We start from the raw sequence: 23734 nt of genomic DNA, 5'->3' as shown, positions 1-23734 counted from the left end.
AGCTTAAGTTGAAGCATTAATACCAATGAAACCAAAAGATTTTCCTTTGCAGTTCTTCTCCTTCTCTGCAACCTCCCTAGCTCCTACATGCAACTTGCCCAGTGAAACTTACTCCTAATATCAGTTTATGATGTTGATTTTGAAAACTTTGTATCACTTTCACAGGGATCTCGGATCTGAAACCACGGTAAGCCTGATGACCTTGGAGCATGTTCTCCATCCAGGAGGTCCCTTGGGATATCACATATTTTCCAAACAAAATAACCGAGCCAATAATGATGTTCCTGTTTAAAACTTGCCATTAAACTACATAGCCTTGATTATGTTTTCAGGGATTTAACTATCCTATTGATTCTTACTAATTTTAAAGATGGCAAAATTTAGGAAGTTATTTAAGCACTGTGCCACCAGGTCTCCCTCTCAAATGAACACAGAGCTGGTGGAAGCAGGTTTGGTAAGATGCCTACTTTGCTACCAATGCTTTATGAGCTGCATTAGAATGTGGGTTACCATGTTCAGCTAGTTACTAATTTTAATATTCACAGAAAAGCCAAAAACCACAGGCCGTTTTTGTACAAACTGCAGCACGCCAATATGAACTGCAACTTCCACAGCAGCTAGGACCATAATCACTCATTCCCTTAGATCATGATTAGTCCAGACACATTACAGGCTAACGCAACCCCACCACAAAGACTCTGGAGCTCATCAACAGAAAGCAGCTTTCTTATCAGGTGTTTAACATTTGGGTTTTGTTTTTTTTCTGTTGTCCTTGAAGTGCAATGTTGAAAAACTTATTTTTTAATTGACCTTCTGTGGATTTTTCTCTGGTGCTAAATAAAAAATTGCAAAAAACCCCCTCCATGAGAAACAGTATATTTATTTTGATAAATAAAAACCTTACAAACTCATAATAATCATATAATCCATAGTTCATGGTTACAGAATTACTTGACTGCCAAATTCATCTGCAAACTTAGTTTTTATAATTGCATGAAAAAAATCACGTCTTAGCAGTACTCAATGTATAGAACAGTACAACCCTCTACAGACTGTTCTCTCACATTAGAGGGACTCCCTCTACCTCCACATTGGTGTCACGTCAGCCGATTCAGTGAATTAACGCATCAGCAGAATCAGCTAAAGGGCACATTTTCCCCCAGACAGTGACTCAACAACAGTAAGGCCCTTTGACAGGGCTACGTGGCCAGCCCCGTGCCCCATTGCTTCAGGGTTTTAGTGCCCTCCTAACATCCCAATTGCTTGCACCAAGGTCTGCTGCACTGCAGCACACCCCCAAATAGTAACAGTTATGTAACAGCTTTTAACATTCAAAATGCTGTACAAACATCAATTGCTTTAATCCTCGTCACCCAGCTAGAGTCAGTAAGCGTGTGGGGAGAAATCAGGAGAGACACGTCTTGCCCAAAACCATACAGTGGCGCAGCCTTGAAGTAACATTTGAAGTAAGAAACTTTGGGCCTTTAGCCCTATGCCTTTGCTTCCAGTTGTGACTGAACAAGTCCTTACGCTGAATAACACAAACACAGAGGCTTCATTCTGAGAGTACGCACTTAGAAATTAATGCAATCCTGGGTTGGAGCCGAAGCGCTCACCCTGGCAGGAAAGATGAAGCCCTGAACGACTCGGTCTCCCCGAGCCCATGCAAGCCCCAGTGGCAACAGGATGACACCCCTAGGTCCCCCTCGCAAGCTTCAACCTTGGGAGCAGCCCTTCTGACTGACTTACATTAATGACTGAGTCATCAGGCTTTTTATAGAACAGGTTTTTGAAATATTCTCTGAAGAGCAGTCTCATGAGAGGATAAAGCTTCAATAGGAGGAACAGAGCGAGTTATACAAATTAAACCCCTAGCAGGAGCCTGAAGACACGCTGGAAGCAGGGCAGCAGCACTGCACCCGTAGGCTTTTTGTGTTACAGTCCTTCTCTGGGCTACGCTGCTCCATTAGCTCTGCATGCAGCAGCAAGTGGAAACATCCAGTCTCTAAAGCGCTATCTGCCTGTGCTTCGGGGATTTGTACAAGGAATGGAGGGAAAACCTTGTTCGTGGGCTAATTGGCCCGCTGCTTTATCATGCAACGAGAGTTAAGAGAAGTCTGTTGGGAAATGGATGAAGACCACAGCACAAACATCAAAGAGGAGGGGGAAGGGAGGGAAAGGATTAACGAGACAAAGACTACAGAAATTAATTTTAGAAGAAAACATTAAAAGCATGTACAGAAAAAAAGGCAGAGAAAGGAAGAGAAACAAGTATTTAAATGAATTAGAAACTAGTTTAGAGAAAGGAAAAGGCACAAGATAAAATTAAATAGCGTGAAGACTGAAAAAGACATTTAAAAAGGAGAAACACAGTATTCCCAGCTCTTAACTATTCAAAAATCTTGCATTGTGATCTCTCATAAATCATGAAATTTTATGGTCTTTTTATTCGTTTTATGCTGTAGCTTTTAGAATTCACCTTTACATGTCTATGCAACCTCATTAGCTAGAAACATTTTCTGCTCTTAAAAAAAGTTAAAAATCTCACATAAATCCAAGATGCTTGAACTTTAAGAAAACCATAATCATGATAAAAAAATCATAGCTACTGTAATTAGTTTTGCTTAATTAACTATGTGCAATAGACCTACTGCAGTCCCATCTAATCTTAGAAAACCAAGGAGAACATCTCTGCATCCCAGAACACAAGAGGAAGCAAGCCTTGACTCTGATCCATCAACAATGTTGATTGAAACAACATTAGACCAGAACGCTTAAGTTCATTCAGTGGTGCTAAGATACAGGAGACTGGGGTGGGTCAGGAAGCAATCCCAAAAGTTGTTGGAGCTTGCAGAAGGCCTAATCTAGCAAATTATATGCCGGTGGGGGGGGGGGGGGGAAGAGAAAACATGCACACTACTATGCCCTGCTGTAGAGTAGCTACTAAACCCTAAGCTTGTGGTGGTGTTTGCATTATGGCCAGACAACTCAGAGAAAAGACCCTTTCTGCATCTTTTGTTTTTATCAAATATTCCTAGTGCAGAAATCAAACTGAAAGTTCCTCCTGCATTGATGTGTATTACATTTTTAGAGCACATCGTGCATAACCCTGATGATATTTTATCAAACTAACCTTAAGAGGACTGTTCCTACAGCAGCCTGTGGAACTTACACCACTGCAGCCGTCAAAGCGCATTACCCTTGCAGCTGCAAAAAAGGTCAGATGGGCTTACTGTAGCTTTTCTGATGAAAGCAAGAATCACAAATTCTCACAGTTTTAAGTATAGAAAGTAGAGAACTAAGATGACATGACTTTACCCCTCACTTAACTGCCACAGTAAGATGAATCTTTTTGTCCCTTATCACATACAATTTTCCGCATGTCATTCTGGGCAATCTCTGACTTGCATATAAGATTTCTAGCAGGCAATTGTACTAAAGCAATCTTTACCCTTGCTCAGTAGATTCAGTGTTGATTACAGCTGGCTTGAAATTTTTCAATAAAAATAAATTTTCTGCTTCAACAATATTATTTGATGAAAATTTTGGGGATGAGGGAGAAAACAGAGGTACAGACTTCTTAGCTTCAAGTACAGCTCTTGTCAAACAGCTTGCTTAGGATGGATTTTCTGTGCAAATCTAGAAAGCTTTCACCAAAGCATGGAGCTTTGCAGACTTGGGCTCAAGCCTCCACTCTGCCCGATTCAACACGACCTTGAACAACAACATCCTGTGTCCATTCCGTACAGGTACATGATCAGCAACTCATTCTTTGGGCAAAATAATTATTTACATAAAATGGAACAACTCTGACAGAAAACACTGACTTCTGCTGGGATATGGTTCAAATCTTTACTTTAGATCAGACGGATCAGAGACTTGGATCTTGCACTCCATTATTAGGAGTCTTTCTCTGTAAGAGCTACCAATCATTATAAACTAGAAGCAAGTTGATAATGTAGGTCTACATATTACATAGCAGAAGAACACTCAATACGTGCATGTTTAGGACAAAAAATTTCAAACCTTATCAAAATCCCAGTTATGTCATTGTGGAGCTGAATAAGCCTCTGCTTTACAGTACTTACGGGATGTTCTCTCCTCCTGCAATGAAATCTCAACAAGTTCCACACAGTGCTAACAGAGAGGGATAGTCTTTGAAAAAGTGAAAGCCTCTGAGCAAGTTCTTAAAACCTAAGTCAGATCAAATTATTGCAATACAACCTAAAAACTGTATAAAATCCTCTAATTTTACATGCATGATTAAATATGTTCAGTTGATCATAAAACATTGCCCCAATATGGAAAACTTGATACTAGATTCTTCTCTTGCACAGTGTAAGCAGAGCTGCTGAATAAGGAAAAAGTAAAAGAAGTTACATGGACAGAGTATGTTTGGCTACTGAACTGTGCAACAATTTAAATTCTTTCATTTAGAAAGCATTGCTGGTCATCATTATAAATAATAGAGTAGCTATAGGCATGTAGAGGACAAAAAAATTGAAGCATTCAGCTAGAGCTAATTCTAGGCTCACAGTTATTAGATTCTGCACATACAGTAGCATGGGTGGGTCTTCTTGACCTTGTGACTTCTTACTGAAACAAGAACAAGAGCTTGAGCCTTGGGACCATAAATCACTGAATTGTGCTTGTGCTGCTGGTTGGAGAGCAGGGAGGACCTGTGATTAGACAAAAGTGGGTGGGCTGGAATATTACAAGAGGGAAAGGGATCAAGGAGAAATAGTGTGCTGTTGTACAGCAAACAGATGCTAACACCATTTGGCACAAACAGATATTTGTACTGGCAGCCACAGCAAATCCATTGTGGCTGGAGTTATAACTAGGTGGTAGCAAGCAAGGTAGTTCTGTACGGATGCTAGCGGGATAAGGAGTGAAAATGAATGTATGATTGCAGAGAGAGCTGAGATGCTAAAGCAAGTATTTTCATGGAGCACCAACAGCTTTGTAATGCTGTTTTTCCTTGAGAAAATCTTCTGATTTCTAGATGTCTCATGCCTCTGCCTAGACAAGATGTGTAACTCACTTTCTTAGCCAGCCTGTAACTTCATGACATGGACAATTAAAAATATTCACCTTCCCTCAATCGCAACAGACAAATCTTCCAGAGTAATGAACTACCCCAAAATACACATATGGTCAAAACTCATATTTGCCAAAGTTCACTACTAAAATCATCAAGCTCACAAAGATAAAAATAATGCTCCCAAATATGGTGAGCAGCGACTTATGCTTGGTCACATTTACAGTTTGATAAAAAAAATGAATACACAAAAATCCTTATCAAGACAAAAAAACCACGTTGTTACTCTGTGTGTGTGTGTGTATATCTATATCTGTGTATACATATACGGGAACCTGCTGACAAATACAAAGCAAGTTTTGTGTTGGGGCTAGAAACACAATCCCAGACACATAAATGGCAGAAAGACAAACTTCTACTTCCCTGATGCTTGTTTTTTTTAAAGCTGTAATATATTAAGAATTATGCAGGTCTGTCCCAGCAGGGATACATTTATACTAGGTTAACTAAGAGTAATTTTCTTATATTTTCAAATGTGGAGGTTTCCTTTAATTTGCATGTGACCCATGCTGCCCACTCTCAGTCCCATGCAAACATCTTGGTCAGCTTATTATCCAAGTTGGAGCTCAGGAACTTTCCAATAACCATGCTGGCTCGTAGCTCACCAGGACACAGGGAGAAAGGCAGTACCACAAAAGGTCCTGAGACACAGGCCCCTTCTGCTGTTACTGCAATTCAGAGCAAACACCACTGGTAGCAAAGAGCCCAACCTGCTTTTTTCTGAGCAGCTGCCACTACAATTTGCTTTGAGTTTATACACAGAATTTTGTCCCCCACGGGCCATCTTCTCATCATACAACCAGGACATGAAATTTTATTGTATTTAAAACTTATTCATGGAATACTGTATAAATTAATCTTGTATTCTTAGAAAATATAAATGTATTTGCTTTACATTCTCTCCCTATAACAATATAGTGCTTTTTATAGTCTATGAAGTATAAATACATATGCTTCCTCGAAAGAAAGTCCTAGAGCATTAGGACAGCAAAGATGAACATAGATTCCATAGGCTCATCTGTACTTTTGAAAATGCTTTTGTTTCGGAATGCCAATTAATCTGTAGCTTATTGTATTTCAACCTTCCGAAGGTCACAGGATTTAACTCTTACACCCTTGCCAATGTCAGTTGGCTCATAATAAACATTCATATTTGTTTTATGATGCAGACCAGCTAGTGGGTTTTATATACAGTAAGAATGAGAAATCTGACAAAAACAAGTGATTCATCTTTATAACCTGAGTAGAGGCCGGAACCTTCAGTAGAATCTTAAACCTATTCATTTATTTGTTCAGGTTGCTGGGCTTGCTTTTTTTTTTTTTTTTTTTTTTAATTATCATCGATTGGATGCAATCTTAAACATTCAGTACTTTCTGTAAAAGGGATTTATTTGATAATTGGAAAAAGCTTTCCTGGCAGGTAGCTTGCCGGACTTTCTCAATCTGATACATGCTCATGTTCTGCCACAATGGCAGAAGGGAGGAGCTACTGATGTGCTCATTTGCTTTAAATTGTTTTCATTTTCAGCTGAAATCATTAAGAGTGACCTGAAGTGTAGAAATGATGTACAAAAAAATAAGTAATTTTGGTGCAATGCTGTCAACAGATTGGTGCAACACTCTCAGACTTTGCGTTGAATCCATTTACAGTGGTAACTGCAGTACACTCCTGCTGGTGGCCTGTGGTCCAGATTTGGCCTGGAGGACAAACCCATCAGGCTTGCTGCAAGAAATAGGACACAATGTTCATGTAGCAAAGGTTGTCTTAACCACCAGACATCTTCCACCTGCACCCAAACATCACCCAAAGTCTGGGGCTGTTGCTTCCACAGTGACTAGCAAAAATGAGGTGGGTGGGGAGGTGTTATAAGAGGGAAAAGGCACATGGCTGCTGAGGTTAAAATACTGCTGCTCATGCTAGATGCCTTAGGGATAGCAAAACCATGTATCCCATTAGCTATCACTGCATACCTCAGTAGAAAAAAAAAGTCTGTACAGCATTGCCAGCAATGATAACTTGTCACCTGAAGGGACAGGAGCCTGGAATGTACTGGAAGTGAGGAGACAGAATGGGTGTTTCTACAGTTCCCACAAATCCAACAAATTGACCCACTTCATATGTCCCTTTTTGTAGGGCTGTTGCGGTTTGTTCTGGTTTGGAAGGTGGAGCTCATCTCCATGCACCTCGGCACCCTCTGTCTCTTTGTGATACAGAAAATTCCTGCCCATCAGCAAATTTGAAGACTAAGTAACAGCAGACTACACTAGTTAGTTTACACAGTCAGAGGAGCTGTATTGATTTGTACAAGTAGGTAGTTTCAGCATAAGCACACACAAGCCAAGTAAGACTCCCACAGAAAGTCTGCAAGGAGATTGATTCAGACATGCCCAAGCCTTCCCAGTCAAAAGCAGAGTACCTGCAGGAGCACTGGCTAACTGGCTCTGTTTAGAGGATGTATTAGCATGGGAAAACATTGTGCCAAGGCAGCCAAGCTCATTCTGGCATCCAAATCCACTTATTCAAAAGGGACTTGGTTATCCCACAAGGCTCTGCTTTCCATCAGAGGCATATGTGAAACACCTGCTATTTAGGAACAAAGGTGCAGGCAGGGGGCTGTTTTTGCTGTAGTTATCTGCATATGCTATTAATAATACAGGCTGGGTTTTATCATTTGCTTAGAGCAGGGACGTAACTGATTCATGCTACCTGGGTGCTGCAGGGGCCCTCGTAACTCCAAAAATTCCCCTTTACCATACTGTGTGGCCGTAACATCACCTAGGCACCCAGACTGTTGTCCTCTATTTCAATAAGTAACATCCCAAGCCACAGGCTGCACTTCTCCAAACATAAAACCTTCCCTGTGTCAACAGAAGATGCCATGAAAAGCTGAAGAACCTTAAAAGCTGAGTAACATGCCAGGGAAGTGAAGTGACTTTGCCGTGGCAAAACGTACATCCACTGTGAGAAGGTTATTCAGCATCCTGCAGTTCAGAACAACTTGCTTTTGAGTTCTGCAAGTCAAATTCACTGACAGCATCAGGCATCGATTCAAAACAAAAGAATATGAACTGAAATGGTAGAGAATGAATAATCTCTTGCGTTCTTTTCCAATACAGCCTATACATGGTAAGGATTTTGCTTAAAGATTTGTTCTTTACTGCACCTTCTGTGACATTCTGAATTATGGCACAATAGAAAAATCAATTAAAATGACTGCTGAATAGTTCTTTATCTGCCACCCAATCATCTTCCTCCAAAAGAGGCATTTCTACAGTGCATTATACATGAATTAGCCCTGCTGTTCTAAAATAGATTAGAGATCCTTTAGCCTGCAGCTTCAGAAGAAGGGTAAGCAAGCAAACCATATGTTTTATATAAGCACAAAATAACTTATAAATATGTACCATTACTCTAAAACCTAATCTTTAATATGCCCCCCCCCCCCCCCCATGATTTCTGATCTTTATTAAAAATGACATTTCTTTTCTGTTGGTCACCCCTCTCTGCATACAAGCAGAGATGTACACTGCTTATCACTCAGTTCTTAGTCATTCTGCATTCAAAAACCTCTCACTGGAAGAACAGTAGTGCATATGGACAAATAGACAACAATAGATCAAAGTTTTAAAGCACAGGGAAATTACTGCACACTTGAATTTCTGGGAAGCTCAGATACAGTTTCACAGTTGACAGCTGTCTTGTATTTCTCACTTGACCACAGAGATACCACCACTCCGATAATTGGGCTCCTGGTGTGCTGACACCACCACTTAGCCCTGAAAATCAAAGCTGATTGCTTTCTTGTTTGCTCCGTCTCATACATCTACTTTCTCTTTTCTTACTCTGACTGCAAGTGCTCTGTTATTTTTTAATCCATTTTTTATACAATGTTTACCATACTAGGGCCATAGTCCATAACTGATTCCTAAGCACTCCCACAGCATCTCAGATTAAAAAGAAAACCAAAAACTTTTGAGCTCTTGGAATGCTTGAATCCTGACCAAAACTTTGAGACTTATATATGCACTTTTCTTCACTTTTACCATGTATTCAATGAGATTCGAGTAACCTCAGCAGACTTGCCTAAAACTAACTTTTTCTTCGAGTAATATGGTGAAGAATATGAAAATAATAACCAAAATATTTTGATCAAAGACAAAAGCGAAGAAAGTCTGAAAGGTACTTCTGCCACGGGAAAAAGTAGCACCTCCACATATAGCAAACGATATAAAAGATCTCTTTAGATTTGGCTGAGAAGACCTTACTTAGGGCTTTGCATCTTACACAGTGCTCTGAAACTTGTCAGATGTTATGTCATACACTATGTTAAAGCCTTTACTATACAGAACCTTTCTCCACTAATACAAAGGAATTCATACTGCATATGACAATTTGTAGGTCAGAGTTTCATGAGGCTGTTAGAAAAAAATCTGAAAGAAATATGCTCAGTTTATCATCTGACTTCGTCTCTAAACCATACTATAACCACTTTACAGTCACCTTCCAGAGCCAAATCTTAGAGTTTTCATTTTAATGAAATTTTTTTTTTATACAACAGTATTGTCTCATTTTAATTCTCAGAAAAAAGAAAGTACCTTCAAAATCCCCATCTCTGGCTTTTGCTGCAAGTTCTGAGGATGATATAGTCTCTTGACATAAAGCACAGTCTTCCAATGCTGCACTCCTTAAACCCTGATTAACTGTAAAACAAACCAAAGAGTACTCAAATTAATATTTTTCCAATTTGCACTTAAAATATTCATGTTGGGACTTCTGGGATTAGATTACAGTAGCATCTGTATATACCTTCTTAGACTTCTGGCTTTTTCTTTACCCCGACAGAAACAGTGATTTAAAAGTCTCCTCTAGTCTTCTTTGGAATGACAACAGAAATGAAAGATGCTGTTATTACAGGACATACAGTCCTCTTACTTCTAGCAGTTTAGTTGTATCCTGTATTTTATTTCCCAGTTATTAACTTGGATCCTTTACAAAGAAGTAGATTATGAGAACAACCAGAGATTCCCTAAGTGAATCACAGACATCAAATCACATACATCAAAGAGAAACTTCATCCCTGAAGTCCCTGACTTTTATATGCTCATTTTGTGTATGCTTGCTTTTGTCAACACTTTTTTTTTTTTCCAATGTAATAGTTCATCCATTAGAAATTACTCCAGCCAAGTACTGGTGACTAACATATATTTCCTAGTGATAATTCTTTACAGCTCCAATTTCTTTATAGTACTCTTATTTCAATGTTCAGGAGCTCTTTGATCCTCTCTACCAATTCTATACCCCCCTTTTTTTTTTTGCCTATGAAAAAAACCAGTCTCTTTTCACATCATGACATCCCGCCACCATAAAAATGTGGAAGTTTCAACCACAAGTAGAGGACTGTAATGCATGTTGTGCATTATCCCACTGCAGAGTTCAGCTGGATTGGAGGTTTTTCTGATAACTTTAACCAACTTTTAACTTTGTGTTTCATATAAGAATCCTCCATGCTTTTAAACTAAACTGGGAGAAAGGGAAGCAAAAGTTTTCAATCATGAGGAAAGGGAGAAAAAAAAAGAGCACTCTGATCACCTTCAGATGCTGATAGTTCTAATCATAACAAAGGACAAAAGCAATTGCAGTCTTGCTGGGATGACATGGTTATTTTTAGCCAAGTTAGCAGACTTGCCTCTTTGAAAAAGAAATAATCATAATGGTGACAGAGGAAAAAAAAAGTTCTTGCGTTGGCTTATGATCTAGTTCTGGTTCCGTTATCCTGATTATCTAGAATTCAAAACTGGTTATTTTTCTATTTTGAAGCCAAATTCAGCATTCTGCAATTTCTTCAAGACAGGCCAGATTTCAGCATCTTACTGAGCACTCTCATTTTATAGTCTGCTCCTTTTACACAGCTATTTAAACTTCAGAATCAAAGATACACATCTTGGTAAATTAAAATGTCTCCAGCATGACACAATACCAAGGGGGAGGGTGTGGGGGGGTGGAATCTATGAAGTCCAAACCCTGCATACTTTATGTTATGACTATATGGGCTACAAACACTGTTCTGTTATACATAGGAATACAGAAACTAGCAGACGTACTCTCAAGGCTCTGTTTCAACATCTGTCTCAAGACATACTGCTGTGTACCTATACCTCCAGTGACTTCGACCCGTTTGCAGTCTGTTTCCATGACTTTTTTAAACTTAGATCAAATCACTGGACAGTGAGTCCTGTCAAGAAGTTGACAAAATGTTAAGGAAATTCTTGTCAAATAGTTAATGGATCTCCATGGGGCTACCAGCAGAAATTCACTAGAGAAAACAAACATTTAGATCTCTTTACCTTTCTTTTGCTTTTCTTTGTCTTCTGTTTCGGGTTTGGTTGCCATAACTTCAAACAAGGTCTTTAAGATACTCCTCAGATCACTAGCATAGTTTGTCTGCAGCTGGTCAGCAACACCTAGGAGTTTGAGAAAATGGGTAAACCGTTACTAGACTATTACACCACCCTTAAAAAAAGTATTTAAATTTGCCTGTTGCTACCAGTAATGGCCTTGTATTTATTTTTGAGGGGATCACTTGTTCATGTCAGGAATAAAAATTGAACATTTAATTAAACCAATTTTCCATAATGGTCCAGTTGTATTCTGGCCTTTATGCTACCTGCAGTTTAATACACATCTTCCTTGTCTTTTGGCAGGAAACACTCAGAGATCCTTTTGCATAAAAACACAACAAAGGCTACTCTCATACCTGAGATACAGACAAAAAGGCGGTGAATAAGGTCATTACTGCCATGAAATCTGGATCTGATCTTTTCTCGTGTGGCAATTTTAGCAGCCTGCAAAGCGAGCTGTATTTCTTCCTGATCAATGTCATCAGATGAACAAGAACTTGTCATTAAACTGCTGTCGGAGAAAAAAAAAAAAAAAAAAAATGTAAATCTTCACTCAGTTGCTCAAGATGTTCAGCAAATCCTAAAGGACTTATGATTCAGGCAAGACTCTATAGCAAACCGGAACTAATTGCTGTAAATTCTTGTTGAAGTTAATCAACATGCAACCAATCACCATCATGTTTGATTTTTACTCTGTGGCATAGCTGCAAAAAAACTTTTAAGCAGAAAATCATTTGTCTGTATTTTATTGCATCTTTCTAACTACTACAAAGTGCTGTGCCATTTTTTCACATTAACTTTGTCTGAGAATTCAGTCCTGAGACCACAACTCCACCAAAAATCCAAAAGGGGAATATCAACCTAAAAATGAGAAGGTCAGTTCTGAAGTCAACTTAGAAATTTAGTAATGTGGAAGTTAATTTGAAAAAAAGAATTTCTGAATTATTTTACCTCAAAATAGTGAGAATAGAATCTAAATATAACCTTACATAAAAAAAAAGGAAAGAAGAGTGATAAAATATAATTTACACAGTAGAGAGGTAGATTAGTTCCCTTATATGCCTAACAGTAGAAATTGCTGAAATGTCAAACTACTGTAAAAAAAAGGCTCATCAACTCCAAAGACATAAAAACGTGTCACCAAATATCTACTAGACATTTAAATTTTCTTTTAAAAAACAAATGCACAGTTGCCAGCCATTTCCACACCCTCGCCCCCTGCTCCCCATTTATGGAGAAGAAGCTTGAAACAACCTGAGACTGCAGGGAAGCTTTGGTGGGAATCCAGCTTCTTCAAATATCAGGAATTACCTAAATATTTGTAAATCAAGATGTATTTTTAAAAAAGAAAGTACTTGGAGAAAAAGTAGCACTTCACCAATAGAAAAACCCTTAACTGGGAGTAGAGTGCAGGATGTAATCACATTGAAGTCCTAAGGATTCACTCTGTTGACCAAAGGAGACATGCCTTCTTACTCTACTACATTCAGAGACAGAGGAACACTAAATCATTGTCCCCACATATTGGAAAGAAATTAATCTCACCAATGACTATAAAAAACTAGAATATTTTATCTATAATCGTACTTCGGCTGTCCAGAACTCCAGCACGCTCTACTATGCGGAGAACTACTATGTTAAAACAAGTTACTGACTGCATAAATAGCATGCATAATGAAGGAAGTAATTTCTAACACATTCTGAGTTCAATCTGCTTTTGTTAGGTGCTGAAACATTTACCACCTTACAGATCCCATCCCTGTGACAGTATGCATAAACATTTACTGAAGGATAAGACACACAGGTAATGTTTATATTTATAACAAAATTTTATGGGATATAGTTTTGAAATTCTACCTGTAGGCTATACAGGTAATCCTTTAAAATGTAAAAATGAATTTATTAGGCTATATCTTAAAAGCCCTAATAAAAACAGAACTGAAAATAAATAAAATACTGGAGATTAGTTATTGATAGAAATATCAATGGGAAATGTGTAGCATGAGTACCTTAACTGGCTTCTCATTCTCTCAAAGCCAGAGCAAAAAACAGGCCTGGAGGAGACGAATTTTGTTCATGTTATCTATTGCTATTAACAAAAGCAAATTCTTGTAAAAAGATGTTAGTTCTATGTTTACAGTTCCCTCAGCACCACAACTGACTAGGTTTATTAAAGACACCAAGAACTGAGCAAGAATTCTCTCTCTCAATTTTTTCCTTTGCTTTTCCATAGGGGATATTATATATAAATAAAAATAATAATAAGCCTGTCACTGTGGAAAGGTCTGTGTTCAAGACAATGAAAAGGTCATGTAAGAACGTGGCTTAAAAAGGAGCAAGCTGAAAGGTAGTAAGAGCCAGGAAGCGATCCCCGATTCTCAATGGTATGCAGTTAGACAATTGCCTATTTGCACAAATGCTCACATATAGAGAGAGGAGTTTGTCTGCCTCGTAACAAAGCCAGATAAGGTCTACTTTTTTTTCTCTTTTTTAAAAGAATTGATCTTACAGTGATATACACATTTACACTAGAAATTGCTCTCCAAGGCAAGCATGGACCTCGTGACAGAGACAAATGCAGTCTGCGTGTGTAATTATACAACCCCAATGCAATGGTCTCTTTGAGACTCCCAAGAAGCAAAAACCTTAGCGCAGGGGAAAACAGGGTGGCTGATTCAAGGATGACTCTTCCCTCCAAATCACAGCTGAAAGAAATATTTCAAAGTAAGGTGTTAAGTGGGCAGAGAGCTATGAAGAGTGCTTTTCAAGAATATAAACTACTTAGTCCTTTCCTATTTTGCAGAAAGGAAGAAAGGCTCATTCCACAATTCTGACCAAGCTCTGCAATTTTAAGAGGAATGCAGTTTGACCTAGTTCTGTTTCAGGCTATTCTATGTTAGATTTTGTGGTGTGTCGTTAAGACTGGTCATGTCACACCACAAGACTGGCTGGAACTTTTTTGTCCTAAAAATCCCTAGCATGGAGCACATACAAATTGCTTCAGCACTGTGGGATGGAAGGTCAGTATGTATGCACACTCAACATTTATAACATACTTTCATATGCACAGTCACAAGTACAATATCCATACACAAGAGGTTCAGAAAAGAGGACATTTTGTATTCAGGATTGCTTGTGCCACTGCAAAGAGAAAAGTGAATGCTCTAGAATAATTTTAAACTGGACCTAAGAATCACTACAGAGTTAGAAAAAATTACTCTGCATTTACCAACGGGACCAAGTCAGATTTAGACAAAGATGACTCTCAAAGAATGACTAATGACCATCTGTTCTTTATTTTAAAATATATCTTACTGTTAAAGAATGTAGCCATAAAATTAATATTGTAGAGGCAGTCAGAAATACTGTAAGAACAGAAACATTGCAATTGTTTCAGATAAACAGCAAAAAAGATAGCTTTTCTTATAACAGCGTATCCCAAAAAGCAGTGATTGCATCTATGCAAATATTAAAGATTCTTGTGTTTTTTTAAATTGATATTATAGAAAATAAACCTGAATTTTGATCTACGGAGTTCAGCTTACCTTTTGTCCAAATTATTCTTTCAAACAAGTTTTGTTAGTTCTGTAAGGAATACCTTTCTTTCTGGGCTTATCTAACATGCATAATTTGGCTCAAAATTCTCAGCTGATACCAGATGTGTAGGAAGCATTTCACTGATGCCAGACTACACTCAGATCTGGAATGTTTCACTGCCAATGATGCTGCAGAATCAAGTATCACCACAGAAAACAAATAGCCATACCAAGTACCTAGAGACAAATCCTCATTTTCTCAACTTCTTGGTGGAAGGGAACCCTGCATTACCCAAGGAATTAGGTTAAGAAGAGATAAGACCAAAATAAGCATAGAACTCCCCTTGTGAAATGTTTTTCATATAAACAATGCTTATCATGTATTTATTTTTCAGACTGTAGAAACATTGCAAAGTTAACACATCTAAAGGCGAATATCAAAAAATAAGATGTTATGTCAAAGGTCAATCCCAAACAGTAAACCTTTTAGATTATAAAGGAACTGATACCCTTGGGCAGATACAATGAATTAGCTTTTTACCTAATTTGGCTAGCATTTATCTGGCAATTTTACAATTACTCTCCATTTGTCATGTTAGAAGAGTAGCAAGACTCTTTCAACACTTTAAAGATGTATCTCTAGAACAGCTGCCTGGTCTCAAGGCTTGACTGTGATATTTAGTCAAATATGTACAAGCAAACAAAAGCCAATAACTTAACTGTACATGATATCAGCTTTCACCCATGAAACCAATCTGCTTTACAGCTTTTAAGTGCCAAAGGATACTTGTGAGCCACGTTAAGTAGTAGTATCCATACATAATGGAAAACAGGACTGTGGAATAACAACGTTATGACTGACATTTTCAGAAGTGGCCAGTCATTTCAGGTAACCATCTGTGATACCGTAGGCTTTGTGCTGTATTTGTTGGTCATTGACACTCATCCAAAACCGGTAAAAGCAGCAAAGTCTAAAACCAAATAACCGAAGTCAATTAATTCAAAGTTGGTCCAAATGTAAATATTTTACATTTGTGCTCAAAAAATTGTTAATAGCAGTAGGAATCTGTGACCGCTCATAGATGTTTCCTTCCAAATTTGTCTAGAAGTGTTTGGTTCATTAAACCTGAAATCTGCTCTGAACTGAATGCAGAATGTGTGAGATTCTCTGAAAGAATTTCTCATTACTCACAGACAAACCCTCAGAGTATCTTAAGTATGCATTAAATATACAGCAGTGGCAGATAAAAAGAATTTAAAATATCATTGTACCAAATACAATGAATACAAAGAAATCAACTGAATTATCACATTTTCAAAATAATCATAAAAAACTTTTAAAAAAGTGGTTTGGTTTTGTTTCTTTGTCTTTAGAAATCTTGGAGCAAAAGCAATAGGTGGTTACTACTCGCAAAGGAGAAAACCCAACATACCTATTCTACTATACATGATGCAATTATGCCACCAAATTTAAAAGGAAAGTAAGACCACCCTCTAAGTCTCTGATACCAGGCAAGGTCTTAGACTGCAACTAATTTTCAGGTATAGATTTCAGAAGACTGTCTTTAAACCAAGAGGGCTCATGTTCCAGCATGACAAACTCATCCCAAGTAAGTCTAAGAGCAAAACACTTATAAGCTCTATGAACAACATTACAAATGTTTACTAGAGAAGTGTTAACACATAATTCAGTGACTATCCCTACACCATTTATGTTATACAAATACCTGTGACATCAGTGATTCCTATTCACTTGCCCTGGAAATCTCCAGCAAACTACAGAAGCATAGGTAGGATGCAACTATTTGCAACAAAAGAGGTAACACCTTCCTGCTGTAGAGTGTGAATTCAAAGCTTGTGAATCCACTTCATAGTGAATTCAAAATCCATGTATTAAATGGTACTATTCTGATGCAGAGGTTTACCCATTTTGCAAAACCAGAGGGATGCATTTTTAGACAAAGTTGCTTTTTAGGAAAATTTCATACGTGCTGTACGGTAGCAGGTGAGACCCCTTCTACAGTAGGGAAATGTGAAAACTTCGCAAAAGGTTTTCTGTGATTTCACACATTCCTATTTACATAGAAGGACATTGCAATTATAAACCATGCTGAAAGTTTTTACAAAGGGACAGTAGTCCAATTCTTCAATATCAGAGTTCATTAAAAAAATTCATGACAGACTGCCCACAAATTATAAAACAGTGCAGTTCCTTAGACTTAAGTGACATGAATTCATTTGCACTAGTTGGCCTTAACAAATCTCTCATGTCCATTAGTTAAAAAGTCACACATTTTGAATAACTAAGATAAAGATATATAAGTGTACAGCTATATCATGTACATGGATCTCCCTATATATAGATATGTATGTATGTTTTGAATATTCTAGTTCTTAAATCATTTCTTAAAAAATCATTATCATGAGCTCCCTAGCTTTCATTTTTGTTCATACAGAATTTAGCATAATGACCACTTTATGATCTATTGTCGTGGTTTACCCCCAGTCAGCAAGTAAGCACCATGCAGCCGCTCACTCACTCCCCCCCCACCCAGTGGGATGGGGGAGAAAATCAGGAAAAGAAGTAAAACTCGTGGGTTGAGATAAGAATGGTTTAATAGAACAGAAAAGAAGAAACTCGTAATGATAACACTAATAAAGTGACAACAGCAATAATGAAAGGATTGGAATGTACAATGTACCCGAGCGGCGGTTCCCCGCCCCCACTTCCCAGTTCCTAAACTAGACGGGACGTCCCATGGTATGGAATACCCCGTTGGCCACTTTGGGTCAGGTGCCCTGGCTGTGTCCCCTCCCAACTTCTTGTGCCCCTCCAGCTTTCTCGCTGGCTGGGCATGAGAAGCTGAAAAATCCCTGACTTAGTCTAAACACTACTTAGCAACAACTGAAAACATCAGTGTGTTATCAACATTCTTCTCACACTGAACCCAAAACACAGCACTATACCAGCTACTAGGAAGACAATTAACTCTATCCCAGCTGAAACCAGGACATCCATGACAATACCAATAACATACATTTTTCATCCAATCTATGCTATTTTTGTCTCCCATTTGATTTTTTTCACACTTTAAGTAAATTTAAAAAAAGAAGAACAACACACCAAAACTTCTGCAGGCAAATCTATGTTATTGTCTGCACAGTTTCTAAAACTATTTCAGTAACTGGTACATTCACCCCACTGATATTCATGTAGGCTGTAACTGTAAATCCCAACACTAACCTGTCAACCTGTCTTTCCCAAGCTACTATTCTTACTTTTATTACTCTTAGTTTTATACTTCGTAAGGCTGTAGTCAACTCTGGGTTCCAATTTGCAAAAAAAGAATCAACTACTCCAAAGGCTATGCAAAGGATCAGACACAATAGCTGGGGAAAGACAAAGGTTGCATGCAAGAGGAATGACACGAGGAAAATGACAGGGGTTTGGGTAAGAAAAGTGTAACTCCATGTCACTAAGAAAAAAAAAAACTTACTACTTCCCATCCTGCTTTCTGCAGTACCTCTGGTGTTTCTTTTTTGATACTCTCACAAGAAACACAATAAACAGCAGGTTAAAACCCTATGGTTTATAACATGTACTAGTTTTGATATGGTTGGGAGGAAAACTACGAGATTAATAGCTTTTCACAATTATTTTAAGTGAAGGGGGTGGCTACACACTCAATCTTAGAGTCATTTAAACCAAATCCAGAACATGTCTTATTATTCGGGTAATAGCATATATTTATTTAGCCAAGGACTATATTTTAAGGAATGACCCCAGCGGCTACATTTAAAGCAGACTAAAAAAAAAAAGCTTTAATTCAGACCTTTATTTCCTGACTTTTTAACCCTAATGTTTTATTAAGTCAAGAGGATTTTAAAATACAATCCCTTAGGTATTTTCTCTCTATTTTAAGAAAAAAGGCTAAAGAGGGAAAAAAAAAACCCCAACACAATAGCCAACCAACCCTTAAAGTGGTTCCCAAGGCTTCAGAACTTTGTCTCGAGAAACAAATAATACAACTGCATGCAAATCCCTCTATCATGAACAATCTAGCTATGTACCATAGGAAGTGGACTCGACACCACAGTATTATCACATGTGTTAGCAGTGCCCAGCTCCATACATGGTACGACATGTGCTAGAAGCCCCATCTGCTGTCAACCGTTTGAATTCCTCAGTAGGGGGAATTATTTTTCATACACTGCAAGATTTGCAGAAGCCTCTCAGCTTCTTTTGCTTCAGTAGAGGTGGGCAATCTGAGGTTGGCGGATTAAAATAAGGAATTTGGCTAATAGGATTAGTCATGTGTCCTAAGTGGTATCTTCAATCAGAAAAAAAATCCTGAGCATTGAAGACTACTGAATTTGAAATCAACAGCTTCTGCTCCACGTCCTGGCAGCTTCTGTAGCTGCCCACTCCGTTGGAAGAACACCTTCTTGAATCCTTCCTCAGCAATTCAAACCGCAAACTGCAGAACATTCTCGTTGTACTTACCATGTTGGACTTTTGAGAAAACACAGCTGTTAAAGCAGCATCTTGCCAAACAGATCCACCGTAAGAAACTCTAGGTAGACAACCAGCTTATTCAAACCCATTACTGCTGGCCTGGGTTTTCAGAAGAATGCAAAAATACTGTATTTCAAGTGGGAATTAAAATAAACAACATTGCCAGTCCAGGATTTATCAGCTTTAACAGTGCTCTCTCCCAAATAGCTTTTTTGGTCATTATAGGTAAAACTTCTGTAAGAGTGCATGTGAACAAATAACTTAAGAGCACCAGTAATGAACAGGGCTACTTTCTAAGCATCAAATTTAACGCCAGATACTTGCAAGGTACTACTTTTACTGTTTTTCTTAAAATTTAAACCAAAAAGGGATAAAAGCTGCAAGACAAAGATATTGTAAAATTAAAAAAAAAATAGAACTGAAAATATAAGAAGTTAGAATATTGGTTAGGTTCACCTAAGATTTTCTCAATTCCACCATGATGATGTTTTTTCTAACACCTCCTTATAATCAAACATGCATTTAAAGCTCTCAAATGTTCACTCACGCTGCAAAAGGACAAATATGAGATTAGAGCACAGAATTATTTAAACTTCAAAAATAATCCTGAAGTGGAAAAACTGAAAGTGAAAAACAGAAATAGTATAGCATTTATGAAGAAATGGTATGTAGTATCAGCTCTGGTACCTGATACAGTGATAGAAATACATCAGTCCCAGCTTTCATGCCTTATCCAAAACTTGACACAGGACAGAGAGAACCTGGATACCTGATGCTGGATACAAATACTTCCAAGGCCAAGGAGAGTCATTTCACATAGCTCTTCAGCAATGTCCTCTGTGATACACAAGCAACTATTATGTATGGCATAGTAAAAACTGAATTAATGTAGCATTCAATTCCAGCAGATACTCTCGAGTTGCAACTCCTGTGCGTGGCATAAAGCGATAGAGAAGCAGCACTGAAAAACGTTTTCCAGCAAGAGGAACTCTAAGGGATAGGGAAACTTATTAGCACAATGTTTTCATATCACCTCCATCAGTTCCCTCAAAAAAGAATACAGAACAACCAACTAAGGCATTAAAGCATCCTAGGGTCTAGGAGAATCCCGCAGGAATTCGGTATCCAGCCGTGGGAGTCAAAGCTGAGAAAAGCTAATTAAAGTATTAGGTGGAGCCTTAAAATTTTAATTAGAAAAGAAAGCTTTCTCTTCATTTTTCACCTTCAATGCAGCTCTAAGCATAAGGAAATCCTCTCTTTTTTCCACCAATATAATTATGGTTTCACAATGTATCTTAGTTTTAGGCATTGCCAAAATGTCTGCAAAAAAACTGAGGTTACTATAGTGATTTTAGTTAATTACACATAATCTCAAAACTCCCAAATATGCTATTCTAAGGGTCTTTCTGGGGGGAAAAAAAGAAATCTGTAAAATAAAATCTAATTTCTGAAAGCTAGTAATTTTTTTTCTATTAGTAACACAGGGAACACCAAGCGACATTCAACAACAGATTTTTACACATCATTAAAATGAACATAATTATAAACGTGCCCAAATTACTAAAAATGAAAATTACAAGTGAGCTATGTAGAAACAAGAACACAAACCCATTATTATCACTTTTGTCAGTCTCCAGCCAGATGATATGCCACCTGGAATACAGTCCCCAAATGGCAAATTTTGGGGCATATAACAATTTTGGTTGAACAGACTTAATGCCTCTGCTACTGATGCTAGTCAGCTTAAAATATTGCTGTATTTCACTTCATTTACACAGAGAGGAACATATTTTATATTTAATTTACTTCAACCATAGTGGCTATTTTAACTTCGCTAAAATATGAAGTTTATAATTTTAACAGGGAAAGACCAAAAAACTTGGAAAAACTGAATTTTCACCTTCCCACTGTAACAAGCACTCGTTAACAAGTAGTTCACACAAGCTGCCTGGGTTATTCCTTGAGAAAATAAAATCTGCATCAGTTACTTGTTACTGAAGACAAAAATACGCTTATAATATACCCAGAAATACCTTGTGGAATTTCCTGAAAGGGAACACTACAGCTTAGAAAATGCTGCACCATTTGGAGGTTCGATTTTTTTTGTCTTGCAGGGTGAAGAACAAGATAGGCATGAAACACGTCAAGAAGAATCCTGGCGGTGAAAAACTAGAGACATCTGCTTCAGTCACATATGTCTCACTGACTAAAATCATAAGCAAAAGCTGACAGACCTCATCAACGCTGACTTTTTTGTTTTGCTGGTACTGCTCAGCTGGTTGTTGGGGCAAGGGATTTCGCAGCAAAGCAAAAAGATTGTACACAGGAGCTTGTTTATGACTGTATTAATATGCGTATTAATTTTCTTCACACTGCTTGAGTGACAGAGCTGTACAAAACAGCACCGATTCACAGTGCCTAAAACGTACACAGGCAGTTTGCAGTTCAAAATAATTAGGCAGGAATAGCATCTATACTGGAAGTCATTCTGATTTGCTCAAGGTATAAACCCCTTTCTCTTCCCACAGCTCTTCTACTTGAGCTCTATTTCCATGATTCCAGTACAGTACATGTGAAGCCATTGCCACCAGCCTTCTTCTGGTTATGAGCGCTCTTTCCATAAAGAAGAGCTCTCCAGAAAAAAGAGGAAAGAAAATCTACAGTAATGCATTGATCAAAACAAAAACAACAGCACCAAACATTAATGTAGAATTAATCCGTTATTTTGCATCGTTTAAACACGTATAACCTGACCAGGTTAACAATGGTAAAACTGCAAGAGAGGAGATCTGGAGACACAGCTGATCAGGTACACTGTGACACATCAGTTAAAAGACATTAACATATTTGTTGTCCCCCACACTATCATCTGCAAGATCCCCAGAGTAGCTGTGATCTCTTTATTATAACTTGTGGGGACGTATTTTGTGCTGTAGCTTTGATAGAATAGCTCTGGACCATAAGATGAAAGAACTGAATTCTCCTAGTATAATTCACAGTCCTGGTGAATGAGCGAGTTATTTTTCCTTCTTGGATCCTCTTCAAGGCACTGAGTTCTACTGATGAAAAAGCACAATATAAAACCTGGTTTTGTAAGAAACTGCCCACCTGCAAGAACTTCTCTTGGTCTGTGAGATAGGCAAGAAAATGGCTCACAGGCCACTTCTAAGAGTGCTGATCAACGGCTTTTACTCAGGCTGGCAGCCTGTCACAAGTGGGTGTTGGGGTTTAACCTGAAACCAGGACAGTGGGTTACCCCAGAGATTGACCGGGCTTCACACTGTTCAACACATATTGGATTTGCATGGCAAGGTTTTGGTAGCGGGAGGCCTACAGGGGTGGCTTCTGTGAGAAGCTGCTGGAAGCTTCCCCTGTGTCCGACAGAGCCAATGCCAGCCGGCTCCAAGACGGACCCGCCGCTGGCCAAGGCCGAGCCCATCAGCGACGGTGGTAATGACTCTGGGAGAACAGATTTAAGAGGGGGAAAAAGTTGCTGCACAACAGAAACGGCAGCCAGAGAGAGGAGTGAGGACATGCGAGAGGAACAGCCCTGCAGACCCCCAGGTCAGTGCAGAAGGAGGGGGAGGAGATGCTCCAGGCGCCGGAGCAGAGATTCCCCTGCAGCCCGTGGGGAAGACCATGGTGAGGCAGGCTGTCCCCCTGCAGCCCGGGGAGGTCCACGGGGGAGCAGATCTCCACCTGCAGCCCAGGGAGGACCCCACACCGGAGCAGGGGGATGCCCAAAGGAGGCTGTGACCCCATGGGAAGCCCACTCTGGAGCAGGCTCCTGGCAGGACCTGTGGCCCCGTGGAGAGAGGAGCCCACAATGTTTTGCTGGCAGGACTTGTGACCCCACGGGAGATCCACGCTAGAGCAGTCTGTGCCTGAAGGACTGCAGCCCATGGAAGGGACCCGCGCTGGAGCAGTTCGTGAAGAACGGCAGCCCATGGGAAGGACCCACGTTGGAGAAGTTCATGGAGAACTGCCTCCCGTGGGAGGGACCCCACGCTGGAGCAGGGGAAGAGTGAGGAGTCCTCCCCCTGAGGAGGAAGGAGAGGCAGAGACAACGTGTGATGAACTGACTGCAACCCCCATTCCCTGTTCCCCTGTGCCGCTGGAGGGGAGGAGGTAGAGAAAATGGGGAGTGGAGTTAAGCCTGGGAAGAAGGGAGGGGCAGAGGGA

The 23734-nt window shown here is 39.0% G+C and overlaps 1 protein-coding gene across 2 annotated transcripts in view; it reads right to left on the bottom strand.

Annotated features, from left to right (window-relative positions):
- Window positions 1-23734, bottom strand: part of ZFYVE28 (zinc finger, FYVE domain containing 28) — a 161954-nt gene that overhangs the window by 3200 nt on the left and 135020 nt on the right. The window contains exons 10-12 of one of the 2 annotated variants that reach the window (XM_010577248.1): window positions 11857-12011; window positions 11447-11563; window positions 9698-9802 (exon numbers count right to left, since the gene is read on the bottom strand). In XM_010577248.1, the coding sequence (XP_010575550.1) occupies window positions 9698-9802; window positions 11447-11563; window positions 11857-12011 (377 nt within the window). The remainder of the gene's footprint in view (window positions 1-9697; window positions 9803-11446; window positions 11564-11856; window positions 12012-23734) is intronic. The other variant, XM_010577257.1, reaches the window with a different exon arrangement.

Source organism: Haliaeetus leucocephalus, unplaced genomic scaffold (genome assembly GCF_000737465.1).
Source record: "Haliaeetus leucocephalus isolate CR32 unplaced genomic scaffold, Haliaeetus_leucocephalus-4.0 Scaffold51, whole genome shotgun sequence".
Taxonomy (NCBI): Eukaryota; Metazoa; Chordata; class Aves; order Accipitriformes; family Accipitridae; genus Haliaeetus; species Haliaeetus leucocephalus.
Note: the sequence above shows the minus strand (reverse complement) of the source record. Positions and strands in the feature narration are given on the sequence as shown.